The 16,001-nt window shown below is 36.9% G+C and overlaps 1 protein-coding gene across 2 annotated transcripts in view; it reads right to left on the minus strand.

The window, feature by feature from the left end:
• cacna1hb (calcium channel, voltage-dependent, T type, alpha 1H subunit b) overlaps positions 1-16,001 on the minus strand; it is a 173,800-nt gene that overhangs the window by 26,712 nt on the left and 131,087 nt on the right. For both annotated transcript variants that reach the window (XM_049470121.1, XM_022674890.2), the window contains exons 17-22: positions 9,837-10,184; positions 7,696-7,796; positions 7,374-7,497; positions 3,760-3,828; positions 3,476-3,660; positions 94-220 (exon numbers count right to left, since the gene is read on the minus strand). In XM_049470121.1, the coding sequence (XP_049326078.1) occupies positions 94-220; positions 3,476-3,660; positions 3,760-3,828; positions 7,374-7,497; positions 7,696-7,796; positions 9,837-10,184 (954 nt within the window). The remainder of the gene's footprint in view (positions 1-93; positions 221-3,475; positions 3,661-3,759; positions 3,829-7,373; positions 7,498-7,695; positions 7,797-9,836; positions 10,185-16,001) is intronic.

Below are 16,001 nucleotides of genomic sequence, written 5' to 3' on the forward strand. Positions count from 1 at the left end.
TAAGATAGATCACATAGTGTATTATAAACCACACAGTATAAAGTATAAGTATCTGGAAACACTGTTATATACACTGTGTCCATGCATTCATACCTGGACTCCTAAAATACCAAATACAATGAAGAAAGCACAACAGATGAGCACAATATTCCCGATTGGTCGAAGAGACGTTATCAGCGTTTCAACCACCAGCTTTAGTCCTGGAGCTCTGCTTATAACCCTGATGAGAAAAACATACACAGACACACTTAATGATTACACCCAACCAGGGCTGAATTAGTAATTCACTGGTCTAGACATCACCAACCTGATATTAATTATAAGCAGTGCTGTTTCAGCACCATGGACAGCATTAACAGTGTGCTACTTGTTCTGTTAACTTAACTGGGTATATTTATCTGTGTTACGCTATTGTTTTATAGAGACCATGCAAATAGCTGAAGAGGAACAGTGTACATATGCATTTAAAGATGTTGTATACACACTGCTTTGTTTTAAAACATTTATCTAAGCAAGAAAAGAGTGTTTTTACTTCAGATTAAATTAAAACAGATGCAGGCACACATAAATACACACAAAAAAAGTACTTTTGAATAAAGATCTTGTGAGTTAGCTTGAAGAACAAAGTTTTGTTTCAGCTTTCAGATTTCTCATAGGTAGCCCCAACCAGTGCCCCCCAGTGAATATGTTCAATTGCATAAGAAGCTCACCTGATTTACTATAATTAAGCACTGATTTACCAAGCCAGGTGTAAGGTAGTGAGGATATAAGGATAACTATAAATTATAAACACTATACTCCCATAAGGAGAACTTTGGAGATGTATTAACAAAAACAGTCAATTACTTTTTGTACGCATGTTATTTGCATTTATTCTAATATCAGTGTTTTACTGCATAAAAGAACACTTACTTTTGAGATAAGCCGCTTAGCTAGAGCAGTCTATCTATGATGATAAGTGAAAATGGACAGATGTGTTGGCTGGCCAAGGTTCACCAATGCTCAAGGGTATGGACAAAACTGACAGGGGGGCTACTGTTATAAATAGAAATTTGTAATGAGGAGTACAGAAGTACTGTATTACAACACACAATGTATCACCCCCTGTTGAGAACACCTGTCCAGCTGTTTTGGAGGCCTGTAGAGGACTAACAGCATATTAAGTAGGTGGTGTGGCATGTCTCTTGGGGAAAAGACCATGGTGAGCCAACGGTTGAAAAAAATAACAGTCGGGACAACACAGGGAAGATTAGGGAAGAGGAAGATTAGGAGTTATTGATAGTGGCTTTATTTACATAAAACCTGTGCATAACAAACTCAAATAAACATGTATATTAGCCCAAGGACCTATGGGCTTGTTCTAGTGATTAAAAAAATAAAAGAATGCTATTATTTGCGTGTAATGGACTGAAAAACAGGATTCAGTTAATTTAACTTTTTTTATTCTACACATTTTAATATATATGTATATATAGAGCTCTTAGAAAAATAAGAGACCACTTAAAATGGCGAGTTTCTTTGATTTTACCAAATTGAAAATCTTTGTAATATAATCAAGAGGAAGATGGATGATCACAAAGCCATCAAAACAAGCTGAACTGTACAGGCATAAAGTTATCCAAAAGCAGTGTGTCAGACTGGTGAAGGAGAACATGCCAAGATGCATGAAAACCGTGATTAAAAACCAGGGTTATTCCACCAAATATTGAAACTTTATGAGCATAATCTTGTTTTCTTTGCATCATTTGAGGTCTAAAAGCTCTGCATCTTTTTTGTTATTCCATCCATTTCTCATTTTTGCAAATAAATGCTCTAAATGACAATATTTTTATTTGGACTTTGGGAAGAAATGTTGTCCGTAGTCCCCTGAGGTCTGTCTGAAGTTGTCTCTTAATTTTTTCCAGACCTGTATATATTCTCAAAGCAGTAAAAAAAACTCATAACATGATGGGAATGCAACCATGCAACCATGCTTTACTTCAGTGTGCAGATTTTTTGTTTTCCAATACAGTGTGTGGGACTAATCTGCTGTTTGATTGGCTAATACATGTCTATTCTGGTAAATAATAATAGGTCTCAATGTGTGTGAAGTGAAAGAATACACAAGAAAGAAGATAACACAACATGCAATGGATGCAGGGTCGGAAAGGGTTAAAACAACTCCCCCGATGTCTCTGCTCCTCTATCTCCTTGTGTGAGAAGTTGACCCTTTTATGCTTCACCTGTGGATCTTTATCCTAATTAACCTCAAGGACAAGGCATTAAGAAGGTGTGCCTGGTACTATGGAGCTGAACCCCAGATCCTACACCTCCTCACCCCTGCAGTGGTTATTAAATTAAATATTTACAATTTGTGACTATATTTGCACAGAATTAAACAGGTCAAATATGTTAAACATGTCAGCCACAGGTAACAGGGTGGAAAATCCACTTCATGTGCTACTTAAGATGTAATTATCTTCTGATTCTTACAAATGACCTCAGTGGAGTGCACTACAGCCCCACTTAATTATGCAGAAGTGGCTACTGTACAAGCTAGGACAGAGATTGTATTCACTATACAGGATCATCTTAACTAAGCTTGGTTCTTTAAACTAGCTCACAAGTAAAAACAGAGCTGCTGTTATAAACGGTTCTTAATGTAATAATGTTTATTTATTTTAGTCTGAAGTCATCCAGACTATAAAGGGAAACATAAGGAATCATATAGTAACTTAAAAGTGTTAAACAAACCCAAATACTCTGTGAAGCACAGAGAAACTTCACACTAGACCTCAAGCAGCTTGGATTGTGTACCTCTCTACTCTTCCTATGGTCATTTTAAACGTATTGATGGTCAAAGGTTTATATATATATATATATATACGTATGCAACGGTTCTCTGTATTTTATCGAACCGTTCGGTTGGACTTGTTTGGTTCGATACACCCGGAAGAACCGCGATATTTCGGTGCGCGAACGAACGCTCTCAGTAATGCACAGACCCGCAGTGAAGCAGCGCTCTAGGATAGCAGACTCGCCCACATGGCTGGGGGAGGGGCTGCTGAGCATGTGCGTGAGGACACGTGTTTTTGTCCTTCCCCGCCCTGCTCCTCCTATTAAATTTGCCTGTTTTTGATTAATGGTAAGAATAAGTGTTCCTTTTTTTATAATAAATGTTGTGATTTTAATTCATCTGCACACAACAAGCACACTGCATGTTGGAGCTAGATAATATTGATATATATCGAAACCGAAACCGTGGCCCAAGAACTGCAATACGAACCGAACCGTGGCCACACTGTACCGTTGCATCCCTAATATACACAGACACACACACACACATAAGAAAATGTGTCAAATACATATCCCAAGAAGTGACATGAACCCACAATTATTGAATGACTCACTGCTCATACTGTATTTACACATATCAGTTTATATGACTATATATAAACACAGACTGCTATGACTCATCTTTCTCATACACTCCTACCTGAGCGGCCTCAGTGTTCTGAGGAGACGCAGGACTCGTAAAATTCCCAGGATGCGGTTTCCGCCAGATGAAGCCAGTGACACCAGAATGTCCACTATAGACACAAACACCAGCAGGCCATCAAGAACGTTCCAGCTGCTCTGCAGATATGAGCCCGGACCCACATACATCCCCATAGCCACCACCTGCCACAGCAACACACACTGCATCATCACCACCACAGTCCTGACTTTGATGGATGGCTTTCATTTTACTGTTTTTACAGTTATACTGCTTTTATTTACCTTGACTGTCATTTCAGCTACAAAGATCACAGTGAAGATGTAGTTGGAGACACTGAGGAAGACACGCTCCTGTGATGGAATAGGAAGAAAACATGGAAGAACAGGAAGACTGAGTGAAATACTGTTTAATCCATTAAAAATGAAGATATTAGCAAAACACTCCACAGATGGGCTTGGTTTATTGTTTACTCCAGATGCAGCTGATCAAGCAAGACATTTGATATCTGATGTATGCTTTCTAGTTTACAAATAAGGGATGCAGGTCTAATATTGCTTGCTTATAAACTTGTGGGCCAATAACCTGGAAATGTAATTCCCATCACATCATTACATTTACAGTCCCTTGCAAAAGTATTAATACCTCTTGAATTTATTTATTTTTTTACATTTTATCACCTTAGAACCACAAACTCAAATCTATTTTATTAAAATTTTAAGTGATAGACCAACACAAAATAGCACAAAATTGTGAAGTGGAATAGTAAATTAAAATGTTAATTAAAAAAAATTACAAGTATTCAGCTCCTAATATCAATACTTTTGGTGCAACATTTCTATGGTCTTTTGCGGTTTGTCTCTACCAGCTTTGTGCATCTAGAGACTGAGATTTTTACAAAATATCTCAAGCTCAGCCAGGTTAGATGAAAAGCATCTGTAAATAACAATTTTCATGTCTTGCAACAGATCAGGCCATTCTAACCCATTCCACTATAGCACTGGATGTATTTTTAGGGTCGTTAGATTTGAAGAGTTGTAGAATCCTTTTTATTTGTGGAGGATGGAATAAACTGTGCTTATTGGGATCCTCAAATCTTGGGGGACATGTTTTCATAACCTAACCCTGCTTTAAACTTCTCCATAACTTTAACCCTGTCCTGTCTGGTGAGTTCCTTGGGCTTCATGATGCTGTTTGTTCACTAGTGTTCTCTAACAAACCAGTGAGGCCTTCACAGAACAGCTGTATTTATACTGAGACTAAATTACACACAGCTAGACTCTTTTAACTAATTAAGTGCAACTGATTACTTAAAAATACTTTATTTTATTTTGAAATTTTGAAAACCATTTGAATTTTTCCTGCTACTTTGTTCTATCACTTAAATACATTAAATACTTACATACTTAAAATACATTTGATTTTGTGGTTGTAAGGTGACAAAATAAGAACAAAAAAATGGGTATGAATACTTTTGCAAGTCACTGTATCTCATCTCAGTTGGACTACTGTAAAAAATGACTCTTGGGACCATTCAGTGTTCACCTGCATGATTACAGCATGCAGCATCTCGACTCCACACTGGTAGGGAAATATACACAAGAGTTCACACTAATACGAGCGTTCCTACATTAACTTCCATTTCACTTCATAATTCAAGTTAAAATTGTATTCTGGGTTTATAAAGAACTAAATGGGCTGACTCCCACTTATAGAGCTGAACTATTTCAGCTGCATGCACCATCAAGAGCCTTGAGATCTGCTGACCAGCTTTTTTCTGACAGTCCCCGGGATAAGAAAAAAGGAAAAAAACTAAAGGGTGACTGAGCCGTCTCAGTGGCGGCACCACGGATCTGGAAAAGTCTCCCTATTCAGATCACTCAAAATTCATGGAGCACTGCTAATACGATTTTAATCTACACTGCATTAGCTTTTACTGCATATAAAATAAGCCATAAAATGCTTATTAGGATAAAGGGTTTCCGAACATTTGACCGAAGTGTACCTTTCTAAATTAAAAATAAATTAAAATAAATTTATAAATAACATGGTAGTGTAAAATTAAAAATAAATAAATCAGATTATCCTGTCAGTGTAAAGCTACACACTATGTAACTATCAGCTCTGCAGCAGAAAATTTAAAGATGGGTTATTTCTATATGGCTTTCTACATCAGCTCCAGTTCCCTCCCAACACACACAAAAAACATCCAGCTGGTCCAAAAATTGGTGACTATCCAAAAAAATACAAATAAATAAATAAAATCATTTCCATCCAGCTGGTGATTAGTAGGATCTGGAGTGGCTGATTACTGCTAGAGCTATGCAGTAGGCTTAGGCCACTGACATACTGCTTAGACTGTAAGGGACATAACAATGTCGAAGAAGTCAGTGATTTTAACATGAAAATAATGGTGCGTTCTAGTGGCCTTTGAGATTCAACACCTAAAATAACTACCCAACATTTGTCTTTCAATTGCTCCATAATCCAGTACAGTGCTTAGACCTCAGAGACTGTCTCTCACAATGAAGTTTGAGGCTAAATCCTCACAGGTTTTTTTTGATGCATCGGTTGCGGACTATTCTGAATTTATTCACAAATGCCATACATCGATTTAGATCTGCCAAAATAACAGGAACGAATTTTGACCTTCTATGTTTCATGTTGAGAGTATGCTGTGTGCTATTGGCTGCCGCTTCTCACCGGTGTGTGGATGAGTGTTGATGTGTAATGTGCTTGTGTGTAAAATGCGTAAATTGTAAAGCGTCCTTGGGTTTCTAGAAAGGCGCTATATAAGTTGAACTTCATTCATTCATTCATTTATTCTCAGCACATGGACTACAATGACTCGGCTGAACACATGACACTGCAGTGTTCAGCCTCGCCCACATTCTGACTGTTCATTTCTTACACCTGTGTTCTCCTGTATAAATAGCCCTCTCTTTCCTTTGCTCCTCGCCGAGTATTATCTAGCTTTCTAGCTTTGTTACAACACGTTTTCCTTGCTTTCTTGATATTTAGTTACCGACCTTGATATCCTCTTTTGATTACTCTCTTGCCTTATCCCTTTACTCCTGATTGTTTACCCGTGTACCAACCCTGCTTCTGGCTCACTACGTTCTGGTATGTTGCTATTTATTGCTGCCCTGTTTTTTACTAGTTGTACATTGTACACCAATCCCTTTGGGATCTGAGTTAACAATAAACCTGTGTTTTTTAATCAGCACTTGTGTCACTTTGTCCTGGCCCTGCTGACATAGCCATACTATTATAATCAACTTCTTGTTCTGCTTTCCATGTAGCTGGTCTTAATATTATCATAAATCCTAGTTTTTGTATTAAGCATATTGTTATAGAAATAGTGTTAAAGAACTTATTAAATAGCGGTATTCAGTATGGATCAAGTAGTCATGGAATAACAAAAAGAAATCCTGTATATAAGAAAGAAAATGCATAGATACATTAATAATCGTTTTATAATCACATCGCAGACCTCTAAATCGCAATCGAATCGAATTGAATCATCTAGGGTGTCTAGGGATTCCCCCTCTAGTGGTTACAGCAGCCTATTTTCATCAACTTAAAATTAAAATGAAATGAATGCCAAAAAATAATATCTGGCTGCCATCGATTATCCAAATGATTCAGTTAACCAATTCCCACCCAGAGTAAAAAAACACAAACAAGAAAACACATTTGAGCTTTGTTTTCTCTTTTTTGGAGATGTTATCTTGGTGCCAAAAGTCAAGAAGTTTGCACTCATTGTAACGTGTTAAGAGTCTACAGTGACTGACAGGTGGGATCAGGAGCTTATGAGAACTGTTGTTTAGGACAGTGTTATAATAAGTAATTAAAATAAGAAAGAGTGGATGTTGTACTTTGAATTAATTAAATTTACCATGCTGTAAGGTTGGATGTCAGGTCTCTCTAGTGCAATGGTGATGCAATTGAGGAAGATGAAAACCAGGACAATATGATCAAACATCTTATGAGTGATGACCTTCTGGCAACGCAGCCGGAACCTGTGCAGAGAAAGAGAGGTGTAAATACAGAGAGTTTCAGTGTCAGTTTGAATGTGTGTGTGTGTGTGTGTGTGTGTGTGTGTGTGTGTGTGTGAGAGAGTGTTTTAGCTGTGTGTGCGAGTCTAAGTGCTTGTGGAGCTGCTTGCTTGTTGACCTGCTGTACAGTATCAGTGCGCAAAAGCACTTAAATGCACTCACTCATTTTGAGGAGCGAACAGATACAGAGACCATTCCTCGTGATCTCTGCACCACTGGGGTTTATATGGCTCCAGAACCCTCTTCAAGATAAGACACCAGCTCTGCAACACACACACATACACACCAATAGAAAAAGGAAAAATACACAGTGAAATAGACTTTAGCCTTTCAATTTTACAGTCATGCAGCAAAATACAAGCCAGGTATCTAAATAAACCATCAAATGAAAGGATTTTAGTACCTCCCTACAGAAAGAGGTAAAGAAGAACATGGTGTTGCTGAACATACATGGTGTCAATCAGAAAAGTAGTCTGTGTGCAGCTTACATTTTTTCTTTCCTCAAAATAACTCAATATACAGCTTGTGAATATATGTACGCTGATTGGGGGCATGGTGGACTCTAAATAAGGTGTGTTCTGGTAAATTTCTAGCAATGGAGAACTTAAGTGCACTACTGATTCTGATTCTGAATTTTCAACACAGACCAGGCGCATGCCCAACACACATAGAACCTTGCTTGTTACACAAACATTGGACAGGCAGCAGTGCACAAACCCATAGTGTGTGCCAGTTGGCAGCTTTGCGAACTTTACATTAACAATACACAGAATACAAAATAAACAAGCAGGTCATTACTGGACACGTCCAGGGAGCTGTACCCCTGAAAAGGCATTCAGAGTGCACCTGGCTCTTAAAGGAAATGCTAGTGAAATGCAGATTTGTTTATTACATGTTACACCTTAAACACACCTATGAAAAATTAAGATTAATTAATCAAGCTGCGTGGTTGATGGCTTACCTAAAGATAGCAAACATAAAGCCAACAATCTCTTCATTAAATGTATAGTTCAAGTTAACCCACTCTCCCAGTCTTTAGCTATTACAGTAACCCACGCGGAACTGGTCATGGCAGTATAGCCAAAAATCTATGATACACACATCACTCTAAAGCTGGGCTATGATTTTCTCTGAGTTTTAATTTTCACTACCGACTGTCCCGAGCTTAGCCCCGCCCCTCTCTCCCGCGTGCAACCCCGCCCCTCTCTCCCGCGAGCAGTCCCGCCCCTCCCTTTCTCCCCCCCTCCTTCCAGCCCCCCCCAAATTTGTCTATAATAGGTTTGAAAATAAAGAAAACTTAAGAAAGCTAAAAATAAATTTCATAAAATAAAATACTGCTCTTATAATTACATTTAACAACACAGCAAAAAACTGATTTATGTAATTTACGTAAAAATAAAGATATTTTGAGACGTGACTGCCTATTTAAAAAGCAACAGAAGTTGTTCATTTGTTAGAGATTTAGAGTGTTTTTTTACTCTTTTACTTTTTTCTCTCTCACAATGTTAATCCTTTGCAGCTTTAAAAACATGTATTATGCAAATTAGGCAATGTCATTTAGCGACTTCTAGCGACTTTTAGGAGATTTTAGTATGGGAAAAAAATCGATTTAAATCGAAAATCGGATTTTTAAAAAAAAATCAAAGATTTTTTTTTTTGGGCCATATCGCCCAGCTCTACATCACTCCAAACATAGGTTATGAAGCTAAATCTATTGAAGTGCTCAGCTTATAAGAGCAGGCTCATGTCCTGTTTCAAGAAGCCAGCAAACCTTCTGGCTTGTTACAGTTTATCATTCTCTAGGTTCCCATACAGATTTCCCTTTACAAAATATGCTGACTTACTTTCTTTCAGGCGTAGGTGTTTCTATAGATAAGACAGATGGTTAGATATTTTCATAATTACTTTGAAAATACTCCCAGTTCACCTAAAGTTGCTTTTAAATTTATTTTGGATGCACTGCGGTTCACTCAGAATGTTATAAGGCTCACAGTAGCAGTTTCTAGGGTTTAAAAGAGGTTTCTCATAGCCATTAATGTGAATGGCAGATCGCAAAACTAGACCATTATCCCCGGTGGGCATACGTTCCACAGTACCCCAGTGTAAGTCTGTCTAGAAACATCCCTGTAGAGTTATTATAGACAGCTACGTACAAAAAAGGTAAAAAACACAAAATAACTGATGATGAAGAGGTCATAGACAGAGAAATACAGTTGGAAAGAAAGACAGACAGAAGAGAGAGAGAGAGACAGAGAGAAGAGAGAAAGAGAGAAAGAGAGAGTGGGAGAGAGAGAGGCCCTAACCTCTTCAAATTCCTCATCGTCGTCAGTCTGTGTGTGTGAAGGCTGTCGCTGAGGTGTGTATGGAGTCGAAGGGTAGGACCCGTCCAGTCTGCCGTTGCACTCCACATAGGGGCGTGTCATGGGCGGAACCTGCAGCAGTTCTGGCATGTCGAACGATTCAAATCGAGACACTCCGCCCAGGCTTCCCGTCCTGCTGGACTTCCCCTCCTCTGATTGGTCATCATCCAAGCTGTCCCGCCCCTCGCCCGAAAGAAGTGACTCACGCTCCCCTGACTGACCACGTCTTTTCAGACTGGGGGCGTGGCCTAGACTGTTCCAGCTTGAACGGCGACTTCCCCACAGACTGGTCTGCACACACAGACACAAACAAATTTCATTGCATTCAAATTTGCATTTTATAATACACATTATATCTACTCTATATATCAAACTTATATATACAGTAAACAACAGGATGCTGTATATACTTTATAAATGATATACAGTACACCAGCTATATACACTGTTTATAAGCAACTAAGTACACTGATTTCAGTATTTATGCTACTTACTCTTTGTAAACTCTATACAGGATATAAGTTATATAGACTATTTCAATTGTACAGAGTTAAATAGGCTAAATACAGTATATTCAATAAACAATAACAGTCAAAGATTTGAAGAAAAAATATGAAGAAAAACATATGGAATTATTTGTAAACAAAAAAGACCTCTTGTTTAGATGACAGCTGTGCTGAACTCATCAAGAGTTAAAAACTTGAATTTCTTGCCTCTTAAGTTGTTTGAGAGCATTAGTTGTAAAGTCGTGAAGAGGTAGAGTTGGTATACGGCGAATAGCTCTATATGAGTAATATTCTAATACATATTATGACAAGAACTACTCAACTAAGTAAAGAAAAATATTACTTAAAAGTCAGTGAATCCAAAAACGAACGAAAAAAGAACTTTGAAAGTATCTTCAAGTACACTCACAAAGACCATCAAAAACGGTATGATGAAACTGGCACTCATCAGAACCGTCCCAGAAGGCCAAGAGTTACCTCTGTTGTACAGGATAAGTTCATCAGATTTATCAGCCTCAAAATCCGCAAGTTAACAGCTCCCCAGAAAAAAGCACCTAAACACCTCAAAGAGTATTTTGCTTTGTTTAACACTAATTTAAAATGTAGGAAAAAATGTCAAATCATTGAATGAGAAAGTGTGTCCAAACCTTTGACTGACATTGCATATACTACAAAAACTGTTTTCAACATATAAGTTATATATGCAGTACAATCTATATACAGTATATAAGCTTTATACACTATACAAACTAAATACTGTATAAAGGCCTTATACAGCATGGACTCTACATACACTGTGTACAATATATATACAGAATAAGCTATATACACTATATAAACTAGACACTGTAAATAGCCTATATACAGTGTAGACACGTCACACACTATATATAACCCACATACAGTATATAAGATACATATAAAACATTTAGAAAATATATGCAGTAAATAGGCAGAATACAACACATACAGTTGTGGTCAAAAGTTTACATACACTTGTAAAAAAACATAATGTTATGGCTGTCTTGAGTTTTCAATAAGTTCTACAACTCTTATTTTTCTGTGATAGAGTGATCGGAACACATACATGTTTGTCACAAAAAACAGTCATAAAATTTGGTTCTTTCATAAATTTATTATGGGTCTGCTGAAAATGTCACCAAATCTGCTGGGTCAAAAATATACATACAGCAACAAAATTTGTCAATTTTGGTGATGTAGCGAGTTGTGTCAATCAAATTAGCTTCATGTCATGGCCTCTTCACTTCTTGTAAGTGATTCTGATTGACTACAGCTGTTGACTTCTCATGAGCCCATTTAAATAGGGCTCATTTGACCCAGTGATTAGACTCAGCTACAAAAGCTACAATGGGAAAGTCAAAGGAACTCAGTGTGGATCTGAAAAAGCGAATTATTGACTTGAACAAGTCAGGGAAGTCACTTGGAACCATTTCAAAGCAGCTACAGGTCCCAAGAGCAACTGTGCAGACAATTATACGCAAGTATAAAGTGCATGGAACAGTTGTGTCACTGCCACGATCAGGAAGAAAACGCAAGCTATCACATGCTGCCAAGAGGAGATTGGTCAGGATGGTCAAGAGTCAACCAAGAATCACCAAGAAGCAGGTCTGCAAGGATTTGGAAGCTGATGGAACACAGGTGTCAGTCTCCACAGTCAAGCGTGTTTTACATCGCCATGGACTGAGAGGCTGCCGTGCAAGAAAGAAGCCCTTGCTCCAGAAAAGGCACCTTAAGACTCGGCTGAAGTTTGCTGCTGATCACATGGACAAAGATAAAACCTTCTGGAGGAAAGTTCTCTGGTCAGACGAAACAAAAATTGAGCTGTTTGGCCACAACACCCAGCAATATGTTTGGAGGAGAAAAGGTGAGGCCTTTAATCCCAGGAACACCATGCCTACTGTCAAGCATGGTGGTGGTAGTATTATGCTCTGGGGATGTTTTGCTGCCAGTGGAACTGGTTCTTTGCAGAAAGTAAATGGGATAATGAAGAAGGAGGATTACCTCCAAATTCTGCAGGAAAACTTAAAACCATCAGCCCGAAGGTTGGGTCTTGGGCGCAGTTGGGTGTTCCAACAAGACAATGACCCAAAACACACATCAAAAGTGGTAAAGGAATGGCTAAACCAGGCTAGAATTAAGGTTTTAGAATGGCCTTCCCAAAGTCCTGACTTAAACCCCATTGAGAACATGTGGACAGTGCTAAAGAAACGGGTTCATGCGAGAAAACCATCACATTTAGCTGAACTGCACCAATTCTGTCAAGAAGAGTGGTCAAACATTCGACCTGAAGCTTGCCAGGAGCTTGTGGATGGCTACCAAAAGCGCCTAGTTGCCGTGAAAATGGCCAAGGGACATGTAACCAAATACTAATGTTGCTGTATGTATATTTTTGACCCAGCAGATTTGGTGACATTTTCAGCAGACCCATAATAAATTTATGAAAGAACCAAATTTTATGACTGTTTTTTGTGACAAACATGTATGTGTTCCGATCACTCTATCACAGAAAAATAAGAGTTGTAGAACTTATTGAAAACTCAAGACAGCCATAACATTATGTTTTTTTACAAGTGTATGTAAACTTTTGACCACAACTGTATATGCTAAATAACCTATAGACACTATAACCTATATTATAGACACTACATAAAAAATCTAAAGTGAATATGTTTATTTTATATGATAATATCTACCAAATTAACAATTCTATCTATTCAATAACACATATTTTACACAAACGCATTATTAATATTGGATCACTGAAAATTATTATTATTTTTTTTATATAGCAGAACAACAAAATACTGCACTGTCATGCTGTTTTAATATCATGCTTCCCTATCACTGTATATACAATATATACATTATATAAGCTTTGTACAGTAAATAAACTACATACACTCTAAATGCTATATACCACATATAATCACGTCACACATACATGTGCCAGTTATTTATAGAAAAAGTGGCTAATTAAAAATGTGTTTCAAAACAACAAAATATAATTTTACTAGGGGTTATTTCATCATGTGTACTTTGATATAGCATAATAATAACAGGCTTCATGATTTCACCTACAGCCTCCCACATTAAAAACAGAAGATGTGAAAACTGGCTGTGAAAACATGTCCTTTTTCTGCTGCTGGTATCTCCTGTCCTGCAGCTCACTGACGATCTGTATTAGACACACTGTCTGTAAAGCAGAACTGTGCCATTTGGCTCCGACTGAACCCAGCTGGAAGTCTAGGGGAGTGCAACTGTGCGCACGCCAAGAGGTACTGAAATGCATCGAGAGGTCAGTCTCTATTTTTGAGAGTTGTGTACAGATTCAGTTGGGTGTTATATAGTAAGAGGTAAACAGAGTGCTCGTCCTTCTGCTGTAAGGGAATTGAGCTTTGCAGAGGCTAAAGGGCAGATGGCTTCAAAACTGTGTGGCAGAGGAAGCGTGTCTAGACTTCATTCTCCATGACTGGGGTGATTTTGAGTGCTTTGAGGAAAACATCTATGATTTGACACTTGAACACTTTAAACTGTGTAAATTCTCATCTTACACAGCACAGCAGCTCACCAGTTCTTTCCAATTTTAATGTCCTGTATATAAATATTTTGCATACATAAATTGTTATTACAATATCTGTATATTATTTTTTTATTCGATTTGTCCTGAAAACACGTCTTGAGGTGTGCAACAGTATAGGGCTGGGAGCTTAAGCAAATTAATTTGATTAAAAGAAATACAGTTTTAATGCTATTTTCAAAACTGGGATAATGGAGATTATGCATCTTTTGTTCATAAGTTCTAGAATTAGTTTTAGTTTTTTTCATACTGGGTTAATTGTGAGGTGCAGGATTTTGTGTAATAAAAACTCAACAAAAGAAACAAACAATTATTTAGTAAGTTTACTATTTTTATTTATTTTAGGTAACAAAAATGTTTTTAAACTTTCAGTTTTACTTATTTCAATCATTTTCATTCAAATTTAAAATGAAATTAGGTGTCTGCCATATTATATCTTACGTGATCATATTGCCAACATATTTATATATCATGAACGATATAATATTGTGACATATCTCCCCTAATTATCACATCAGGGTACAACTATTTTGCTGTTTTTAAAAAAATTCCCATTATATATCTACTAGAGACAGATTATATATGTCCAGTATCATTTATTTTACTTTAATCCTGAATATATGGAGATATTTGGAGTGCATTATTATTAATATCATGACATTCTAGATCATTCTTCTGTTACAAATCTGATCAAATTCTTGTATTTTTTAATATCTCAGTTAGCGAAGTGCCATATCATATGCAGTAATAAAAATGTCATTTTCATTTACATTTTGTTGCAGTAGTGTATTCTTAAAATATATATTTTTTAATATTCAGTGTTATGTCATATCACCAAGAGTATCGTTATCGTGAAAATGCCATAAAATATTGTGATATTATTTTAGGGCCATATTGCCCACCCCTAAATGAAATGTAAAGCAAATAATAGCAGTGGTGTCAATCTATTAAAATATTTAATCAGATTAATCACAAAAACATTGTGATCAACTGCGATTATTCACACTTGTTCTTCTTATAGTGGATATTTAAATGTAAATAAAAGGATGAATGCAAGAAATATAAAATGCAATTATATTTTTATTAGTGATGTTAATTAAAATACTAGTTTATACTTGTGTATTTGTGGGGAGATAAAACCAGCGTGGGGAGCATGATGAATTGGCTAGAGAAAACCTTTTTTTTTTCTACTTCATTATAAACATCTTAGTTTGGTTGTAAAGACTAAACTTAATTTCTTGCTAGTGCCAGACAGTTCTAACCAATCAGATGAGACAATGTGCTTGCATGGTGAGGATTTTGGTGTGTTTAGGTTTGTGCCTGTGTGAAACCAAACCAAACAGAGGAAAAAAACACAAGTAAACAAGTAAACAAACTCATCAACTGATCTATCTGGACCATAAAAACTACAGATGTGAAAATGGCCTAAATTGAAATGTAATTTTTGTTTGTGAAAAAAGGGGGTGGGGAGGTGTCTGTTGGTCTGTTTATCTGATCATTGCTTTGATCTCTTAATTACCCCTGTCCACAGTTATACACAGAGTGTAGAGAGAGTGATGAAAAGAAGCTACAGTGTGTCATATTTAACTACCACATATAATTTGAGTTCAAGTCACATATCTGAAACATATATGAGCCTTATGGCTCACTTTATTCATCAAGATTGGAATTTGTTCTCCAGTAAAAATTGTAGAAGACACAAGACACTTGAAGCTTTTGCCTATTCAGAATTTATACAGCTACAGTCCTATAGCGTTCCACTATTCAGAAAATAAAATATAATCCAGATTTTATTTTTGATCTACACTTGCTTATTCTCTTACTTTTGAGTAAAAAGGAAACTTGAATTATATTAAATTGTGACACATATCGATATTGACTGATATGAAAACAATGTCATGGTAAGCTTTTTTTGTTTTTCCATATCGCACAGCCCAATAGAAGATTGTGGTACTTTCAGTTTGAATTCCACTTCACAATTCAGACGCTCTGAGAGAAATGGAG

This window comes from Astyanax mexicanus, chromosome 21, assembly GCF_023375975.1.
Source record: "Astyanax mexicanus isolate ESR-SI-001 chromosome 21, AstMex3_surface, whole genome shotgun sequence".
Taxonomy (NCBI): domain Eukaryota; kingdom Metazoa; phylum Chordata; class Actinopteri; order Characiformes; family Acestrorhamphidae; genus Astyanax; species Astyanax mexicanus.